This window comes from Hippoglossus stenolepis, chromosome 2 (assembly GCF_022539355.2).
Source record: "Hippoglossus stenolepis isolate QCI-W04-F060 chromosome 2, HSTE1.2, whole genome shotgun sequence".
Classification (NCBI taxonomy): Eukaryota; Metazoa; Chordata; class Actinopteri; order Pleuronectiformes; family Pleuronectidae; genus Hippoglossus; species Hippoglossus stenolepis.
Window position 1 is genome coordinate 1,145,563 of NC_061484.1, and position 22,581 is coordinate 1,168,143.

Here is a 22,581-nt window from a genome sequence, read left to right on the forward strand (position 1 = left end):
TTGTGTTGGTGATCAGAATAACAGTTTTAGCTTCTCCTTACAACATATGTAAAAGCAAAAACAAGTTAAACATGTATGGTTGAACATAAGTAACCATCCAGGACACCACAAGGCATCCAGAAAGGGCATTGTCTTTCTCAGGTTTTGGGGTACTCAACATGGAAGAAGTGATAGATTATAAAGGCAGCAGCCAGGTCAAGGGAGATGTCCATGCTTTATTATTTGTTGAATTGTGTGTCAGTCATGACCTTTACTTTTACAGCCTCATGAATGGGGGTTAGTGGGTAATGTTAGCTCACACAGCTAATGCTAATGTAGCTAATGCTAACACACTAACGCTAACTAGCAAGCTAATGCATAGTTCGCTCTTTAATCACACGATGTGAGACAAAAACATTACAATGAGGTAAAAGTGTGATTCTGGGTGAAATGTTATCGCAGTTAACCTAGACTCCACCACAGATAAATGATTTCATCACATCGTTTGACTGAATTTACTGTGACTGTAGATCTCCAGCTCCAGACCAGAGGAAACAGACAAAATGGCGACGTTACATTATTCTTCTCTCCAAAAAAGATGATTTACATGAAAAGGTTCTTCAAAACACCAAAAGAGCAGTTAGGTGTGGGTTGAAGAACTCTTCTTTTGAATTCAGTTCCCTCAAAGAACCATAAACAGCAAAAAAAGGTTCTTAAGCGAGAAAAGGTTCCCCACAGTACTCAAAGTACTCCAGAGTACTTGTGAATAACCTTTTTTTCTTAGAGTGGTTCATGGCCCATTTCGCCATGTTAAATACAGAGACAAATTCCTGGATCTGCCCATTTATCCAGATCTGCTCCAAAATTGCATGGCTTCTTCCTTGGGTGGTGCCCTATCCTTCCATAAAATGTCATGTAAATCGGTTGACTAGTTTTTGCGTAACCCTGCTAACAAACAAACAAATGCAGAAGAAAAAACTCCTTGGCTAACGTAAGCATCATATAAAAGAGCCTCAACAAATTTGCTAAAAACGCATCCTAATAATAAATAATAATAACTGAACAGCTTTAACACTGCTTTTCTCTTCTTTTCCTCAAATTTTTCACCCCCACTTTTCATGTTCAGTGAGAGCCAATGAGCTCTCACCTGTCCCGCCAGGATTTTAAATCTGTGCAGAAATGTTATTTTCTGTTTTTAACAATCACCTTGGTCACCAAACATATGAGACATACTGGTTTTGAACTGCTCATTGGAAGAATGAACATGTAAGAGTCTGTCCAGTCTTAAATAAGGACTCGTCTACTTTTCTCTTTTCAGAGCAAGCCATGTTATGTTATTTTTCTTACTATTCTGTAACTCACTCCTCCTTGATTGGGTGGGTGGTGCCATGTGAGATGATGTAAATTAGATGCAATTGGTCTGTGGGTGTCCTGGGCTGCAAAATCTCTGCAATAAAGGCTAGAAAAGCTGCACCTGTCAGAGTAGAAAAGCTCTGTCAAATATTGACAATTCTCAATGTTTTATCCTTATGGATCCTCATGGGACAGGAGTGTATCAGTGTGCTGCTTTTTATTTGATCACATTGGACACATTTACCAACTAACCTACGGACACAAATGTCTGTGTAAATTGTATTCATGTTTTGTTGTCACACAGCCCCTAAATTATCCCAGCTCACAACCCATTGGTTTCAGACTCGCCTTGATGTATTGGTATAAAACCTTAACTCTGAATGTTGACTATCAGACAGAATTGCACTGTCTTGTTGTGATGTCTGTCTCCACTGTGCTGTGAGTAAAACTCATCTGAAACAGAAGGAATTGTATTGTTCCACAGATGGAAAGGAGAGGAGGGAATAGAAGAATAGATGGGGGGGGCACAGAGAGTGATGCTGTATGGTTAATGATTTATTATAAGGCACTTGATGGAATGAAGTGTCTTCATTAGTGGCGCCAAAGTTAAACCATCTAGTCAGTTAGTCTCTTATTCATTGATTTCTCTGGTCAGCACTAGATTTGTATTGAATATGACTGGCACCAGGGCTTTGTGTGTGTGTGTGTGAGGGGCTTGCATCCTGTGAACTCAGCTACTGAACACTTGAGTTATTGGTGGAAAACTTTTTTCCAATTTTTCAGTGTACACCTGGCACAGAGGGAACTTCACACACACACACACACACACACACACACACACACACACACACACACACACACACTCAAGAACATTCCTGGGAGAGAATATAATAATGTATCAGCAGCACTGGTGCAATATTAAAAGGAATAACTTTCTGAAATCAGAAAAACAGAACTATAATGATTATACTTACATGGACAAATAAGTGCATAGCTAAGTATATGATACCAATCCTAAAAGTTGATCATTGAAGTGGATAATAATTATAATTTACGTAACAAATGGCTGCAAAAGTATTTATTTACTGTCATTTTTATTTATTTTATCCATGATTAGTGGACAATCTCCCCTCAATCTGTACCAAATACTGTGTAAAAACTTTAAGTGATACACATGTGAGAGAGAGTTACTGGTTATGATTACTAATTACTACTACTGTTATTATTACAGCTGTGGGTTGGTACTCAATCCAATATATATATATATATGTGTGTGTGTGTGTATATATAGTTTATTTTATTTATGTATTTAGCTCTGGGAGCCCTCTTCACTCAATTATTCAGTTAACCCTTTGTGAAAGTTTTCTTTCCTTGAAAAGGTGCTTTTCCTTTCCACCTAGAAACTTGCAAGTTGGAAATATGCATTCATCTCATGCCTCACATAACACAGAAATGATTGATTGTCCGGGTAGTGTGTCTCCTGGCCACAGGGAATTTTAATAACGGTTCAAAAAAAGGTTGTTTTCGCATGAAAGTTTTAGCTTGGATTTTGTCTGCTTTGGCACTTCATATGTTCTAGTGTCTTTTGAGGGGTTTAGTGATAATTTGATATACTTATGCTGTAAAATAATACAGAATGAGAGTCATTCTCTGGTATTATATAATGGTGCATACCCATCTTATATAAAAAAAAAAGTTTTGGAAAACATTAATAATAAAATATGTAATATATAGCCTAAAGTTATAGTAATATAGTAACTTAGATAATAGTACATGATCAAATATATGATATGAAATCTGAATATTAGTTAAACAAATCAAATCCTTCATATGCATCTCAGGTAATTATGGATGAAAAGTCAGCACTGCTGCTTAACAGCAGAAGTCCCTGCCTCTCCTAATGACAATATTACTTTGTAAATAGGGATGCCACAGTAAGAAACGTATGACAAACTGGTGCTACCCATCACTCTGAAGAAAAGATGTGAGTTGGCTCAGTGTCTGTTAGGCGCTTATGGAAATCTGTCAAATTAATTTTCTCTGCAGGCAGCCCCTCAATGATGAGTATACTGCTGTGTGTGTCTCTCTCTCTCTCTCTCTCTCTCTCTCTCTCTCTCTCTATCTCTCTCTCTCTCTCTCTCTCTCTCTCTCCCTCTCTCTCTCTCTCTCTCTATCCATCTATCTAACACGTCGATGAACTGTTGGACCTTCAAAACATCCATGAGTTATTAGCGTAATATAACATCAAATTCTTATCCTCCTTCATCATCTCCTCTGGTCACATGATCAGACTGAACTACTCTATGATGTGACTCTATACTGCTGCTGAAAGCAGATTCTTTGATTTTTAGTGCAAGTTTTTTTTTGGAATGCAATAAACCATAAAGAACAAGAATATGTCATTACTACACAGTAGTTAGAGTCATGCCACTTCTACAGCCTCACAGAGCACTTCAGCTGTGGCCATTGTTCATCCCTTTTAATAGCGAAGATGATTTCTAAATATCCTGCCAATTGTGTTCAGTGGTGGCTTGATAATAATATTTAACATAACATAATAACACTTTCACATATAAGGACAGTAGTGAAATCAAAAGAGGTGAAAGAAAGTTTACATTTATTTGTCTTCTAAATAAAACAGAACCGTTGAAATGAAGAACAATTCAAATTCAAGAGAAAATTGAAAAAAAGAGTCAGACTGACCATCCGCAGCATCAAGATAAAGCCCACTCTTGTTGGTGTCACGATGGATAGTTTTAAATCAGGGTTAATCCTCTGGAGTCTAAGTCATTTTTTCCTATTTTTGGTTTGCCTGGTCTCCTTGTGTAATAATGCTTGTATAACCTCAACCTGCAGATCTACTACACACATGCCCAGTCAGAAACACAGCCACTAATTGGTCGACAAGTCAGGAACCACCACGCTAACAACAACAGTAACTGTTTTAAACACGGAGCAATGGATAAACAATCACAGAAAACATCCAGTGTTGGATTAGTCATTATGGATTTACGTCTCCAAAAAGACAGTAAAGTTCAAGGCTGGATTAACAACATTCTGAAAGGGATACGATCACCACAGAGCCCTTATTGAAATGGCACAATACGACCCTTTTGAACAAAATAAGTAAGTTTCGAGCATGCATCGTTCCTGAGATACAGTATTTAGTTTTTGATGTCGTACTCGACATCGTCGACTTGTGAGGGTTAAACCCAAAACGGGTTGTTTAGGCAGTGTTTTCCTGTTATTGTCTTTGTAATGCAGAGTGTTGCTAAGTCAAATTAGTTTTATTTTTTGTTTCACTTTCATTTTACATTTTTATAGTTCTATTTTTTGCAAAAAAGATGGCCCACCCACTTTTGTGCCCATCTATAACATTATTTCTGGGTATGGCACTGTTGTTTAGAATGAGTGGGAGTAGACACAGTCACACACACATAGTGAAGAACATTGTGACTGACTTATTCTCTCCAAAACATCCTAATACTGTTGCTTCAGTATAAGTGTGTTATTCAGTGTGACAAAAAAAAATCAATAATAAATGTAAAATGACTACAGGATATTTACAGTATCCCGTTCTAGTTTGGTATTTTTCTGTTTGTATCACACCATCGATTGCATCCCTTTCAAAAAAGTACCACCAACAAATTTCACTGAAAGACTGGGAGAAATCATGGTGTGAAAAGATCCATCCATCAATGTCTGTCTCCATCTGTCTACCTTCCTGTTTGTGGCTATGTCACTGGAGACCCTCTCAGTTGACACATCCCACCCTCTGGCTGACACACTGTAAGGTCTGCAGCTGACAGGTGGCAGTGGATTTCCACAAGGAAATTGCATAGGAGGGCCAGTAGGGGGAAAAAAAAACATTTAGGTTTTTATATTTTTATTCATTTATTGATTTTATTCATAGACACCCTCACAGTAAGATTTATCAAGATATGTCAGGATGATGGTGTTCGGTATCGTTTGACTAGAACCATCACTGCAATCTTTATTTTATGGTAACATGTTTTAATCCCATGTCTTATCAAGCCTAGATATTTATTTTGGATTAAATTAATGAAGTAAACCTCTGCCCAAAAAACTGTAGGAACTAACAAAGTATGTTAGTTCCTATGTATGTATGGATATTTTTTCTAAAATAATGTGGACTTGCTTAATCAACTCAATTTAGTAATCTCCGTCTTTCCCCATTACTCAGCATCACATCATGCCTCACACCTACTCCACACATGGGCAGTATGCAGCTCTAATTTCAACATTCTACCTGTTTTTAACTGGTTATGAAACTGTCTCATTTTAACAGTGCTGCCTCTGTGTGACCTACAACACCACGGAAGAAAGAAAATTGGCTTTTTTGATAAACTATTCTAAATGTCTGTGGTCGGGTCGGACCACTGGCAAGGTCAGATGAGATGAACAGTGCTAAAACAAATTCATAATGTTGTTATATTAGTTATCAATCATACAGCAACAAAAAGATGCATGACCTCATCGCAATGCATCCTTCAAACAGCTGTGTCTTTTTTCTTTCACACCTTTCCAAACAAATGCACCTGCTGGACAGACCGAGGTTTATACGACTGGAGACGGTGGAAACACTGCTTTGGTCAACAGAGGGGCCAATATCAACGAAACTGAAAAGTTATTTGTAAGGGCTTTAAGGTTGAACTTTGACTTCCCTACACACTGAGACCAATGAGGCAAAATGTCATAACTATAATGTCCTAACAAAGATAGCTGTGTGTGTGTGTGTGTGTGTGTGTGTGTGTGTGTGTGTGTGTGTGTGTGTGTGTGTGTGTGTGTGTGTGTGTGTGTGTGTGTGTGTGTTAAGCAGCTTAGTGCAGCCAAATGGATTAAGTGTTTTGTTGACATATAGTGAAGTAATCTGGTTAGCAAGACAAAATACACACCTCTTCTCTATCTTTCTATATTTTTCCATCTCACCTATTCACTCTTTCCTTTGTTGGTCTTTTTCAAATTTCCATCACATCATGTTTTTCTCACTCCCCCACTTTATCTCTTGTGTATTGCTGTCTTCACATGCCATAAACACACACTTTCGAGAGAACACATTTAACCTCAAAGCGTTTAGACAGTGGGGGTCAGCCAATATAACTTAAGGGGGTTGCTGTGGCTCAGGAGGTAGAGCGGGCTGTCCCCAAACCAGAACGTAGGCCACTCGATCCTAGTTTCCCCCATTCCACGTGTTGCACTGTCCCTGGGATAAACACTGACACAAATGCCCCTGACGGATGTGTGTGAGTCTGATAGAGAAGAAAGTGCTGCACAAAGATGCACTGTATGAATGTGTGTGTTAGTGGATGCATGTAAAACTGTACTGCAAAGCACTCTGCGTGGTCATGAAGACTAGAAAATCTCCATATAAATACAGATCATTCACCATTTACTGCTCATCTGCCTGTGGTCCCTCCAAAATGTTGCCTTTTTCATCTGTTGTTTAATTCACATATGCTGTATCTTCACAATATTTGAGTGTATTACATCGTTGTTTCAGCTTTCCTTCAATGTCAGAAATTTCAATTAGTTTATATTTAAAAAGCCTCACCTTATGTACACCAGAGGACTTTTGCAAAGACAGCCACATCTGCAACAGTGTGTTGGCTACTGAAAAAGTAAATATACCTTCTGTTTTATGTCCCTGTAGTTGAGGTCGCCAGTATCAAGTAACCAGGCAAGCAGCAGCTGGGCACCCATGGATCCTGATGCCACAAAAGAGTTTATGTTCGCATGTGTGTGTGTGTGTGTGTGTGTGTGTGTGTGTGTGTGTGTGTGTGTGTGTGTCCACTGGGGAGCTAGCCAGACGTCTCTGGTCTAAAGTTTCCTCTCAGGAGAACAAACAATGCAGAGGTTTCTCCCTTCCCCAGTTCTACCTTTATTCTCAACTTTCCCTGCTTCTCTTTCAATAAAAATTCTCCACTGAATAACTTTCCTCCTCTCTGATCTTCTTCTCTCCCATTTTACTCTCCTCCACTGATATCTATTCTTTCTCTCACTTCCTCTTGGAACAAAGTGCAAAGAGCTGGTGATAGAATCTCATACTTTTTGTTGTAGCTGTACACACATAGACACAAACATGCAACAATACACACACACACACACACACACACACACACACACACACACACACACACACACACACACACACACACACACACACACACACACACACACACACACACACAGTCTGCTTTGAACCAGGATCAGTATCAAGATACTGAGCAACAATAGGTGCCTCAGTGGAGTTAACCAATTGTTAACGTTAGCTGAATGATATGTAATGTGATGTTCTGCTGTTTAAAGCACAATAACATCACTTTAAGCTCCATTTGCAATCCTGTCTTTGACAAATTACAATTATATACATCTTATAATAGGAAACATGATTAGGACTACATTGTATTTTCTATTAACATAATGTGGACATATTGTTAATTGAGGTTTTTGATAAGATGCAAAAACATTACACTCAATGTATCAGTGGCATATTCACAGACAATATGTTTTCTTTCAATATCCTGATAGTTCAATAACCACTTGTAGTGACTCCAGCATTACTATACTGTTTAACCTCTTCATATACTTTTAACCTAACCCCCATCTTTCACTGACCTTAACCAAAGAGCTGTAGTTGACTAAATCAAAGGTCACCTGCTATCCATGCTGCAGCTTCACTCTTTAAAATAACATTGGGTCTGAGGAAAGAAAGTCGGTAATTTCCTACAAGACAATTCGCTGTTGCAGTAAGACATGAAGTGAGGTGTTTTCACCACAGTAATTTACTCTTATACCCTGAGGAAGAGGTATTCATTTAAAATTCAGAGGTCCAGGTAGAGACCATGTCTGCAAGCAAAGGTCCAGAAGACCATAATGTCTATAGAGGTATGATTCAATGCAATATATATTGAACTATTATATGTATCAATGTCCGTTTGACTGACTGTCGATTCAAAGAAAGTATAAAGCAGTAGTATTTTAACAATATTTATTTTGAATTCCCACATTGAGCTGGATGGACTATAATTAAGTAAATAAATGTTCTTTTTTAATGCCAAGTAAAAAATAAAATACATAAAACTACTTAATTTTACAAGAAAGTTTTACATATAGTGTAAATCAGGTTTCTCTCTCACAAATCTTCTTGTCCTGTAAGGATTCTAAAGCCGAGCTGGAATGTTTAAGTTTGGTTTTACATTGCTACTTTTAACAATCACCATGGTCTCAGAACATATGAGACTTACTGGTTTTGAACTGCCCGTGGGAAGAATGAATATGTCTGTCCAGTTTTGATTAAAAACTCTGTTTTCCCTGTCTACCTTTCGTATATTAAAATGTTCAAAACCAACAAGCTGCAGTCCATAGGCACAAACAAATGAGAGCAAGAAGGGACACACGCACACACACGCACACACATGCACACACACGCACACAAACATGCACGCACGCACGCACTCACGCACGCACGCACACGCACACACACACACACACACACACACACACACACACACACACACACACACAATTAGCCTCTGAAAACTTGACGACGACTCACTTTTAGAAATGGGTGAAACCCCCAAAGCATTAATGTCGACAGCATAATGCCATTTAATAAAAACATTATCAAACTTAATATTACAAATACAATGAGTCAGCACTTTATCTCCCTGTTAATTACAACATTACATCTCCTAATGACAATCCATTGTGTGAAATTGTTTAGCTCATCGTGGATTTCTTTGTGTTTTTATGTGTGTCAGACTGTCTTTGTGTGTAATAATAAAGTCCTTTATGAAGAAGATAATTTACTCCTGCTAAAGAAAACTAACTTGAGGATGCTGAATATAATTCATACATACACATGACACACATCAAGACACATTAAATTAATTTTCTGAACTTTTTGTGTTCAGCTTCCCCCCCCCCCTTTGACCCCATTTACTGCCTCCTCCCCCCAAAACCAGGCAGGCAGTGGACGTTTACAATTACAGTAATTCCCACTGTGAGAGGTCCCTGTTTCACCCTGATCCAAGTTTTTTCCCCTCTTTCATTGTGGCTGTTTCATTTATTTAAATGGATGCTTCAATTTCAAAATCCTTTATTCAGCAACAAATCATTTTAATGTTTTCAGAAACACAATCACATTAATATTACCAAACTAGGAAAAAACGGCCATTACTTATTACTATATTTAATTGTATTTAGTCAATGAGAAATTAAACATATCACGTCTACTGCAGGGTTGAGCATCTAAATCATACTTTCTTATTTTATTTAGAATTTAATGAATGGAATCAAATTGTCTCAGACCACACAAATATTCCAGTGAAAATGAATACAAATATAGGAAATAAGCTTTGTGTAATTGTTCAAATGTTACCTACTTGACAACATCCAATGGCTTTAACCACTGCTACTGTCTTTAGAGAATGATGAGATAATAAAAATTGCCAGAACAAAAAAGGTAAGCACACCTTATTCCCGTTCTCTCTCACACACAACCAGCAGAGCCACATTCTGATTGAACTACAGAAAAAGTTCAATTCTCTGATTAAATAAACAACAAGATCCAAGGACTCTTGTCCCATACTCCTTCTAGAGTATAAGATCAAAACCAGCATTTTATTTTTAGCATTCAAATCTTCTTCAATTTCTTAAATTTTATTAATAATTGAATGTGAGCATTAAAAACAGATTCCAGCCCAAAAATATTTTCCTTGAAACGTGGTGTATCCTGTTAGTGTTAAGACAGGGCATTGGAATGACTTAGGCAACCACTTCTAACGCGTAGAATAAAGAAAGGAATGTCCAAATATACATATGAGAGTATTAAGACATGCTGGCGGTGAACATTAGAGTTGTCAGGACATATACCTATCCTATCGAAACAAGCTTCCTATGCATACTTCCAAAGCACCGCAATCAAGACTGAAAAGTAGAAATTGAATGAGTAACTCTCGGGGAGGTATTCCAGTCAATAACAGACTACAATTTAACCGCAATCAAAGCCATTCAAGAAATACAAAAAGTACAAAAATCTATTAGGTGAGGGTTTGAGCATACGGAAAGAAAAAACAAAGAGAGAAAAGGTTAAGATGATTCCCTACCATTGTCGCTGTCTGACTTGTTCTCATGCTCGGTATCAGTAAGAGTCAGCACCGAGTTGGAACGGCTGGACAGGCAGGAACTCCTCCCGGATGATTTACCCAGACCGCCGCGGCCCCATAGCCGCATGGCACGGTCCGGTGACATCACAGCCTGACTCTCAGTATCTAAGTCAGGGGTTGTTCCAACGGAGAACCCGCGGTGAGGAAGGCCCATCTCAGAGCAGAATGCCAGGCCACGACGTGACGGTGGCTCGCAGATTCCCAGCTGACGAAGACTGAAATGCTGAGCTGAAATAAATACAATTATTAGACAGCCTGGAATTCATTTGAAATCTAAATTTTTCATTATACACACTAGTGAGTATGTTTCCCTTCAAACTAATGGTAAATAATATGAGACAATTTCAAGACCCCTTGATTGACACCTCGCAAAATTCTGAGAGGGTCTCTGGAAAAAAAAAAGGGTAGGCAGGGTTTACGCTACATTAATTTTTCAAAGGCGGCCCGTCGCTGCTTCAGGATTGGGGCAGACACACATTGGTTTAACACAGATCAACATTTTGCGCGCATGCAATCTGATTCATTATCCGACACCATCAATTAATAACTAAATACATGTGACAGTCAGTATGTTTGAAGAGTGACGGAGACGGGCAGACAAACACACACACACACACACACACACACACACACACACACACACACACACACACACACACACACACACACTCCTGCAGATAGGAGAGTTCTTCCCTCAGATTATGACACACGCAGTGTTTTAATTTCAACGTTGCAGAAGAAGCGACGCCCCGTTTATCCATCAACACATTAATATGAATTCAGCAGGTTTTTATAACGATCATGTGGAGCGTGTCAAAATAATCAAAATATAATCATCACTTTTGATGTTACTATTTTATCTTTTTTTTCAGGGGGGCAGATTATGATCTGGGTTGGGGGGTACTTCAGCATTGCACTGGAGCACTAGGTTCTGGGGGGGGCCCTCCGATTTTGACTGGGTATTTCGCACACTGCAATTTTCCTAAAAATACAATTGCAGCCATAGAGAACAGAAGCAGACACCAAGAAAGCAAACCACACAGGTGAGTATAGGCTTGACTACATTAAATTACATACATTTTTAATGTCTCAACCTCACTATGTAAAGCACCTTAAAAAATGTATCTTATGATTTGATGCTGTACAAGTAAAATTTAATTGAATTGATTGGATTCCTTAAAAACCTCGTTACTGGAGAAGAGGCCTGGAGAGATAAACTGAGACGGTAGTGCAACTCAGATTATGTTGATGTTCATCTTTATTAACATTAATATAATCAACTGTACATTTATTATTATTATCATTATTATGTACAACTGTTTTTTGCTGCAATGCTTCATATCGAGCTGAGTTACGGCACTTTACTTTTTTAATCATTCAAACTTATGTCACACAAGAACAATAATAAAATCAATTCAGTTTAATTTTATAGAAAATCTTCATTACAATTAAACCAGGCATGATAAATGTAAAGTTTCTAAGTTCACTCTGCACCATAGACTGTTGTTGCACAATTGCCAATCCAATTTGCCTGTCATCTCACCAGTGCAAGTCTACAACTATTGTTTTACCAGTTAAAAGTCTCATTCATTTAAAATGGGCTTCTGTTTATTTCCATTTGCCAGCAATATTGTAAAGCATGCGGACTGGGGAAAGTATTTAATAAGTAGATTAAATTTACGGATTTCCTTTGAAATTAAATTTAATAAATCATCAAGTGTACCTATTTCACATCAGTTGGAAATGGGCTGAATTCAGGTTCAAAAAACATGTGTGACAATCCTCTAAAATATAAATGAAAAGAAGACAAACAAAGTATCTGTAAAATCTGAGTTTGTGCCTCTTCATCTTTAATCATCATATGAAAAGGGAAATTATAAAAGCTTTCTGTAATTAATGGCACAACAAGAGATAGCGAGTACTGCCGTTCAATTAAAAGTTATATTAATTTTAAATTAGCTCCAATTAGGCCAGCAATGAAAACGAAGGTGATAAGAAGACTGAGTAATTATGATTTTTTTCCTTCCTCAAATACTGACGCTGTGTTAATTGGAGCTGGAGAACAATGGATCGTATCTCTGGTTAAGTATTTTTCTCTTTTAATGTGCTGATGTGTCACTTTCAATGGCTCATTAAAGCCTCCATCAAACAAACTTAATAATCTATATCACTTTAACATGCTCCTTCTTATTGTGGACCATTCCTGCGTTAAGCAAGTTTTAACTACAATTAAGTTGTCAACAAATACATGCCCTAATACATAATAATAAAATACTACAGCTTTAGGTTTGGATATACTCCATCAGGATTTACATGGTGTGACATTTAAATGTGTGTCAATGTCATAGTAATCATACATTTAAAAATAACCCATATTAGGAAAAAAATACAGATTACAAAAAGTTTGTAATTAACGTGACATTTCAAGGAGTCGATGGCAAGGCAGTACAGGTAACCTGTTTAATTAATCAGGTGAGGCCTATTGCTATAAGTCTGCACAGATAACCACAGAGAGGAAAGAAGACAGCATCTGTGTCTGTGTCTGTGTGAATGGACTCACCTTGTCTGTTATAATCATCCTGTTCACGGTGAACCATGTCCTTGTGTCCCTTGGTTGTCCCGTACAGTAACCTATCAACGACCAGGGACAGAATTTGTCAGTTGTGTTACTATAATAAAGAACAGCCGCTGACCTTAACTGAATAGTTAAGGATTCTTGTAAAACATTTCATAAAATATTTTTGTAGCAGAGCTGAGGTGGCTTTCAAGTTTTAAATATATATTTCAAATTGAAGTAAGATTCCAGTTAAAGGTGATAATAAAGTCTATATCCATTCAGCATGTGCTGCACCTCATATAGTACATTGCCATTCTCAACCAAATATACATAAACTCCAAAGAGTGGAACATTTTGACTTCAATTGTGTCTTAGCCAATTAGCCTACTGAATAATCAAAATAGACAGAATCATTGGTATAATCAGTCAGTGCGTTGGCCAACTTATGTTAGTTCAAACAAACTAGAAATAACAGCTTAAAGAAGTAGACATTAGTGAGCACATATGGGAATTTAGAAAAAGTCATTACTCTAATCGTTCCAGAAGAGCAAAAACTGTACAGTAGAAATGGTCATTTAAATATATGTTCTGATGCTTGATATATCCACAATACAGGTCTAACAATATCCATTGGATTATGAAATAATGGAAGCCTTAATCGTCATTGTTCAAGATAAAATAACAATGTTCTCAGTGCAAGATAGCAGACATCATTTTGTGTGTAATGGCAGTTCTTACCTGGTCTGGTCTTGGTGTTGGTCAAAGGCCTTGAGTGTTTCACTGGACGAGTAGGACTTCTGAGTAGGGACTCGTAGTCCCTGAGAGCCAATGGTACAGTCTTCACTGTCCCCTGATGAACCTAGTAGGGACATTCACAAGCACTCAAGTATCATGAATTTTCAATTGAAATGTTAGTTAGTTGAATGTTAATACTACTACTACTACTTATAATAATGATATGCTTTATGCCTTCAGAGGTTATATTTCTAATATTGTATTTTCATTTGGCACTTTTAGATTGAAACAAGCAGAATGATAGGACATGGCTGTTATGACAAAACACCACCACTGTGTGTGTGTGTACTTGTACTGATATGTTACTCAGGAGCACAGTCTATACGAGGACATTTTTGGAAAATGAGAACAGTTTTGCCAGTCCTCACTTTTTCAATGGGCTATTTATGCTAGGACATTGATTCTCCTTGTTGCTACTGGTTGTGACTTGTAAACCATCTGCTACTTTCATGCTGGTTTGTCTGATGACAAACTGGGGGAGGTATTTGGAGCCAAATCAGGACTTTTACTTTGAGATTGTATTTTTTCAATAAAGTTCAAAACTTTAGGTCTGGATCTAGCGTGGGGTGCGTTGCATCAACTGAGAGGAGTGTGGATTCCTGAGTGACAGTCCAACACAAAAAGCTGGGGAACTTTATCGATCAAGTTGCCTTCTGGGAACATACTGCAAAAAGTGTGACTCTATACTTTATATACACCTTATTGAAGAGATTTGCAAACTGACACCGTTGTAATTAGTAGTAAAACAATTAGAGTTTTATGAACTGATGTTTCCCACTTCTACACAACTGTCAACGCAGCGTAATATCCACCTAAAATTCACCAAGACAACCTGCTGGTACCAGCGTGCAGGTAAGAAATGCATGCTCTCAGTAGATGCCACACCACCCAAGCCAGAACCAGGCCAAATGTTTGAAACTGTATCTGAAAAGTTAAGACTTCAAATATCAAAAATGAAATTAAGCATTTTATTTAAAAGAAGTCCAAAATTAAATTAGTTTTTAATTGACAGTTTATTTTTTATTAAGAATTTTGAATATTTGTTATTTATTTTTAGTTTGAAATTTCTATTTTACCACACTGTTGTATTCACCAAAGTTCTGGATCAAAACTTGAACATAAATTGTTTCTAAATTTAGAGACTTTCCCCTCTATAATATTGTATAATCAGCTTGGTCCTCTTCTTGATATATGAAAATGACACACTTTAATAAATACTTCCTGCTCTTGCAGTAATCATAGCAGCAGTAATCAGACAATGGCGAACTTTAAATTGTTTTCTGGAAAGTGTTATTCCCTAAAGCAAATGATCTCTGGATTTGATTCTGAATGAACTGATCTCTGACATTTAATGACTAAACTAACAAGTGAATGGAGAGAAAAATAAATGAATAGGAATCACTGAGCGATCTGAACATTCTCACCAGTGTACGGTCCCTCTTTATCCCTGCGGCCCTTGGTGAGTGAGCAGTATGGACGTCGCTCTTTCACTTCCATAATGCTTCTGCTTGTGCTGGAGGCAAACATAGAGGCATGCTGCTGTACAGCTGCATAGGTAGAAAGACAAACACACAGAGAGGAACAAAGACAAAAGAAGATAAAGGATGAAGCCAGAGAAATTCAGATAGAGAGAGGGAGGCGCTGTTGGACTGTAGCCAACACAATGATACACAGCAGTGGCTCAGGGGTTAGAGCGGGTTGTTTACTAACCAGTTGGAGGTTTGATCATGGTCTGCACCATTCCGTGTGCTTAGTGTCCTTGCTGCACATAGATGCATTGTATGAATTGTGTGTGTGAATGGCAAAACTGTACTGTAAAGCTCTTTGAGTGGTCATCAAGACCAGAAAAGTGCCAAAACAACAAGGCACCATTCCAGAGTGACTGTTATACTGTAAAGTGACATCAATGCATGTTACTCAACTACAGTGTACATTATGGGCTCCTGACATGCTGATGCTGACATTAACAATCCACAGTCTGATTACTGAGTATTTTTGTATGATCCGCATTAAAACTGCACTAATTTATTACATGGAAACAAATTCTGAGTCGTGCACATCCAGTGTGTTCATAAAAAAGGATGAAGATGTAGAGAGGCACATGCATATCAGCTTGGAAAGAAATATTGATTTGTAGTTTCACCTAATTAACAATAAGACATTCACTTCATGTCATATGCTTCTATTCATTTTTGTATTAATGCTTCTCCGTTGATTGATTTTTCAATCAAAGTTTTAATGTGGATTCTATATCTACTGAATAGCAAAAACACCTAAAAAACCTACTAAGTATGGAGGTTACAAAGCCACCATCATACCTTTCAATCTAAATGTACTGTGTAATGTGTGATGTAGCTTCCTGCTCTGATATTCATCAATGCATGAATGCAACTGTAAAACATATCATGTATGTTCATATTTATCATGTGAAGTTATTTTCATGAATGTAAATGAATAATCCCCTTCCTGTCCTCACAGAAAGTCTTCTCCCAGTTCTGTACAATATGTGACAAAGCTTAAAGGGATAGTTCACCGAAAAATGAAAATTCACTCATTATCCACTCACCACTATGCCGATTGAGGGGTGGGTGAAAAACACTAATACACCAACAATACAATTGAAGCATCTGGTGATACATTTTTCAAACGTAATAAAACAACAGAAAAAACATAACATGCCTCCATACTGCTCGTGTGCTAAAAACACGGTGTAAATGACCTGGTTTTGAGTCGAATGACACGAGCAGCATGGAGGCATGTTATGTTTTTTTCCTGTTGTGTTATTATGTCTGAAGAAGGGTTCCCATTTACTTACATTGTATTGGATTTGGCTGCAACACTGTTTACCCCTGAGACTCTTAAAGTGTTTTGTGGACTCAAACACTTCACCCACCCCTCCATCGGCATAGTGGTGAGTGGATAATGAGTGAGTTTTCATTTTTCTGTGAGCTATCCCTTTAAGACTTAACAACCTGTCACTGTTTATTCCTCCTAATCAAGTGTAATATTTGTCAGTTTCACTGACGGCATCACTCTTATGCAGCTGCATATCTGAATTAATCAATTGTTCAAATGATTCATTAAAAAATAGATCCCAGTAATTTACCATTTCTATTAAAGGCCACATATTTTACACCTTTCTGGGATTTAATTTGAGGTATTGGTGACGTGCATGTATAAAAACACAATCAAATCATCCAAAATTCAATAAAAAACACATGAAGAGTAATAAAACACATTCAGTTTAATTTTATGAAAAAACCATTGACTATAAAAACAATCTTAAACCAGTTACGATAAACACGTTTTCTAATTTCACTTTGCACCATAGACTGTTTATAAAAAGCTCTGCACACAACGTCCAGCACACAAACAATAACAAGTCGAACTGTTTGAGAAGGACTCACTAATGACAAGAAATAATTCTAGCTCCAGAGCATCAACACAGGCCAAACAAACAACCTATTCCAAACAGGAAGGTTTACAACAGGCACTGCACTAGTTAGCTTTCAATTGCTACACAAAGCTTTAAATTGCCTCCACACAAAATGATTGTACAATCGGTTGCCAGACCTGCTGGATTTGTATTCCCCACACAGAGACAGGAATGCAAAAATGTGCGAGAATCAAATTTTTCTTTTTTTTAAATTTTTTTCTTTACAACTCAAATTAAATATTGATCACTGAGTTCAGAACAACCTCTTGAGTTCAGGTATAACAAGAGGTTGAGTAAAGCAGTGAAAGGGGGGGAAGAAATGTCAGCCAGTCGTGGCCAGACAGCTGTATAAACCATCAACTTAATCTGAGACACTGAGCCTTAAATCCCCTTCCTTCTGGATGGTTATGCATGTGTGCATGTGTGCTATTGATGTGTAGGTTTGTTTGTGTGATGCACTTTACTGTCCAGAGTCTTTGGTTTGTCCATTACCTTCTACTCAGTGTTTACTTAACCATGTGCCTATGGGAATTAATCTCATTTTGTATGATCACATCTTGAATAAGAGCAGGATGAGGAATAAAGCTGATCAGGAGTGACCCTAATCATTCATTAACCACATGTTCTTATTTCTAGTCAGTATATGTCTGTGTCAGTGAAACCTTGGACATCAGACTCTCCACCTCCCACTTCACACGACCTGAGGTCCTAGAAGAACAACAGGAGCACCAGGCAGAAGCCTACACAGACATAACAAGAACGTCAAAGTATAAAGAAGTGCTCACCATGAAGCCAGATCATAGTCACATATTAACTACTGATCTGAAATCAACCCTCAGCAGAACAGGATTTTAATTTCACACCTGTATTCATTAGGTATATAATGCATATATTGTTACTCACTGAAAGTATCTGGTCCATTTACAACTTAGTGGAATTTTCTTTAAAATGCCATAACATTATTAAAGCATAATGCTGTGATCTACATTCCTACTCAAAATATGTTTAACTTCATTAAAACATTTCACCTAAACCTTTGAGTCTCACAACACTTAGGAGAAACTCAATACCTCCTATAACAGATTAACAGATTAGATCTGCAAAATGATTTCTCTGGCAAATATAAGAAAAAGATATCTACTTTTATCAGTTAGTTTATCATGAAGTTAATTAGTTTGAAAAACGCAGCTTGTTTTAAAAATCCCATTTTGACCCGGCTTGTGACCAGTACGTACTGTAAGAAGCACATATTCTGTCGAGTCGAGCTGTGTGCTGCTGCTACTGTTAATCACTTTGCTCTTGATTTTTATGTCCAGTGCATTGCTCGACTTCAAGTGCTCCCAGGAACACACACATTCTTCATTCAGTGACATCCAACCCTCTTTCTTTTTTCAATCTCCTCACTCCTAATTTTTAATTCATATGCACCATGTCTCTCTGTTTCCCATCTCTTTTCACGCAACATGAATGATGACAGGACAGACAGTTCTTAACAAATTACTTCTGCATCTTATTCTGTAATGAATGAACAGGATATATTCATTCAATTTAGGGATAAATCAATAATTTGTTTGTATAATTAAGAAGAGTGAATGATTATCTTTGTCCTGGCCGGCAGACCCATGAATTTAAATGGAAAAATTGAGCTCAGCTCATTTGATACAAATTTGATACATCCGTGCATATCCTGTGACATAGTATCAGTAACAATGATAACTCTGTCACTTTGAAAGATGCTATTCTCCATAGGATGTACTTTTTAAACTTTTCTTTTTGACCATTTCTCTACATGTACTTAAATAAAATACTTTTTTCACTGTATGCCTCCGACTCTTGCTGGGATAAAACTCCTTAGAAAAGATTCACTAAGTGCAGGACAAGCAGATTTAAAAGCGAATTTGTCCCTGCTGTCATTCAAATAAGTCCATGTGATTTTTGTAGTGTATTTATTTACATTGTATTATCTATTGTCTGTTTGGTCATGCACTGATTGCTGGCTGTACAATAAATAGCTCCTCTTTTTTCTTGACTTGACCCCAACATAAAACATTAGTCACAGCAACACTTGATTAGGGCTACAATTGAATGGTGTCAAAGCTTTGGTTCAAACCATATTCATTCTAAAATCTTTGACATCTCTTATCAAATCTATTTGGATTAAGCTCTCAATCTTTGTGTAAGTTAATACAGCTAATGAAAAATCTCACAACCTGTAGCAACAGACTGAAAACATTCCCTTGAAAGAACTGCATGATATGAAATGTTGATCAGATCAATTACACAACTAAAGTTTCATGCAGTACTTGGTCCTGGTTCACAGGTTTAATATGCATGAAACCTTGGAGATTCCCACTCCTTGTCATGGTTCTGTAATGAACTTTCCAAAGATTTTTTAATTACCTTAGCCAATGAGGTTATGTTTTTCTTGTTTGTCTGTCGTTGATGAGCAGGACAATGCAAAAGCAGTACAGTACAAATTACCGTGACATTTGGTGGAAGAATGCAGTATCTTTAGGTCAGGTGAGAACCCGTTACGTTTTGGTGCACATCCAAATACATGTGCAGATCTAGAAATTTAGTTTGACTTTCTCCACAGCATACTATGTAGGATTGAAACAGCTAATATCAGAAATAATAAACATATAAACTGGTCAGCGCGGCCATTCAGTGGTTAGCACTGTTGCCTCACAGTTTGCATTTTCTTCCTCTATCGTGCATCAATCAAACACTGCCAGCACAACCATCAGGGGCAATTTGGGGCCTAGTATCCTTCCCAAACACACGTGGTATGGGGGACACGGGAGTCAAACCGCCAAACTTCTGGTTAGTGCTACTCTACCTCCTGAGACAGAGCTTTAAATAATGGATGAAAAGATGGATTTAAACAACTTGATAACATATGAATAAAGAAGTAAATGGCATTCATTAATAAATACTTAAATACATAGATAAAAATAAATAATAATTAATAAAGTAGTTTGGTAGTGAAATAGGATTTATAAGTACCTCTACTTTTATTTATCTATGTATTTTTGCATGTAGTTTACTGTACTTAACATAAATGAATACAAAATACATCAATAAGAGTACATTCTGGTGCAGCAGGCAGAGGTAGGATGTATTGTATTAATTCTGATAGATAACATGTTTTCGTTTACAGCACATTGCACATTGTGTACAGCGTCAGCTCTTTTCACCACAAACTCTATTGTCATCTTCGTCTGTGTCTTCTAAGTATAGCACCGCTTTGACATGAAATATTTGTGGGGGTTTTGCTTTTGTTTTCTCATTTTGCTTCTGTTGTGTGTTAGAAATGTCATCAACACACCAAGCCCCTTCACTGAATCCTGTGGAGGATCTCCAGCTGTAAATGGTAAATGGTTTGTATTTATACAGCGCTTTTTTAGTCTTGATGACCACCCAAAGCGCTTTACTCGCTGTGTTTTCACATCGGCTCCTTCAGACTTTCTGTGGACTTTATACCAGGGGGCCGAATGGAGAGAGTCCAAAGAAACTCCACAGAAACTCCAGAGGCTCTCACTCTGAAGTTTGCATTCACACATACAGCCTCTACGGAGAAACCTGTCACACTATGGAATAATTTGGCCAGAATTTTCGGATCAGCCATGAATCAGCAACACCCCTGCAATTGTTGGGAAGGGTGAATTAGTCCCGGAATCTGTCTGATTATTCTCTAGTGTGGATCCGATGTTGAACATGTGTCAGGTATATTTAATTTATTAAGATGAGGGAAGAGCTGAAAAAGGAGATGAGAGGTTGAGAGGGGAAACAGAGACGGAGAGGAAGGGAGGGGAAGGGAGCAGAGGGGAAGAGAAAATATGAGTGAATACATCTTTGCTGTTGTTTTTAGCTTAATGTGTAAATTAATAGAGTTTGATCAGATGTATCATCAATAATCAAATTGTTAATTAAGAACTTTGTGCATCAATGAACAGTGAAAAAAAACTAATAGGGATTAAATAGACATCTCAGCCCTCCTCTTTATTTGAGTATATTAATTAATTTTTAACTGCTGACAGATGAAATTGGTTTTACTTGTCATCTTTATTCATATATTTTAGCAGCAAATAATATTCCATTAACCCTAAAACCATAGAAAATGTTCATCTCAATCTACCTACGAATTCAACAAATGTCTGTCTTTCTTTTTGTCTGTCTGAAATTCTGTATTTGGAACGCATACCTTGCAAACTATTCATCTAATTGACTTGGCATGTGTATTCCCAGTGGTCATGGGAAGTGCAGTGCTGAGTTTGGTGTGATTTGGAAATGCGATACATTCATCATTAATAAAAATGTAGGAAACCAGCAACCAGCGCTCTGTAACAGTAAGAACCTTAACAGGCCTCTGAAGTAGCTCACATTCGATGTAAAAAAATAAGACCTGTTATCTGAATCATTATACAGAGGTCAGGCACGTGAAAACAATTAAGATAATTCTATTTCATTTTATGAAAAACAATCTTAATTTATCACAATATGATAAACTCAAAGTTTTCTAACTTGACTCTGCACCATAGTGTACATAAAAAGCTCTGCACACCATGTCCAGCACATGAACGATAAACAAGTGACAGTACATTTGACTGTTTGAGGAGTTGCCCTGAGTCTTTCACTGTGGAAAGACTTCTCATGTTAACCTGGTGGAAATTTTGAGTTTCCAATCATTGTAGTGGTAGGAGGGAAGGGTGTGGCCTGTGTATAAATGTGCGTAGCAGACGGTCTCAACAGACATAATTAAAGTTCTGATGGTGAGATTGCTGCAGGTATAAAAAATATTTAAAAAAAATAAACTCAAGACTCTTGTTTGGTATATAATGGATTTATGATGATGACAAATAGAACTAGAAATGCACTCAAAGAAATGTTAGAGCCATGCAGCATGTTTTTAATGTTGAATATGTGCTACATTGTTAAAATGAACTTGAAAAATAAAAGAGAAATGCAGGCCAGCAAAACAGACCGATGAGCAGAATATATTTATTGTGTTGATATATGTGTGGTGTAGATATTAATACAATGCTGCAGAAGAAGATGTGAAAAAGTTAAACAATGTGTAACTGAATTAAAGAGAATTGTGATATGTATATGTATGTATATGTGTTTTCAATTGTCATCAAAAATTGGATCCCACACTGTGACCTTGTCTTTTGACGAGAGGACAGACAAATGCCACAGATGACCCTTCACCAGCTATAGCAGAGGTGTAATGAGTGTAAATTTGTTTCACAGGATGGATGACCTCAGTGACT

At 37.3% G+C, this 22,581-nt stretch overlaps 1 protein-coding gene across 4 annotated transcripts in view; it reads right to left on the bottom strand.

Moving 5' to 3' along the window:
• tenm3 (teneurin transmembrane protein 3) overlaps positions 1-22,581 on the bottom strand; it is a 172,884-nt gene that overhangs the window by 144,690 nt on the left and 5,613 nt on the right. For 3 of the 4 annotated variants that reach the window (XM_047342761.1, XM_047342758.1, XM_047342757.1), the window contains exon 1: positions 10,461-10,730. In XM_047342761.1, coding sequence (XP_047198717.1) covers positions 10,461-10,674 — 214 coding nt within the window. In that variant the 5' untranslated portion in view covers positions 10,675-10,730. Of the gene's footprint in view, positions 1-10,460; positions 10,749-13,080; positions 13,152-13,815; positions 13,937-15,296; positions 15,420-22,581 lie in introns of those variants that run through there. The other variant, XM_047342763.1, reaches the window with a different exon arrangement.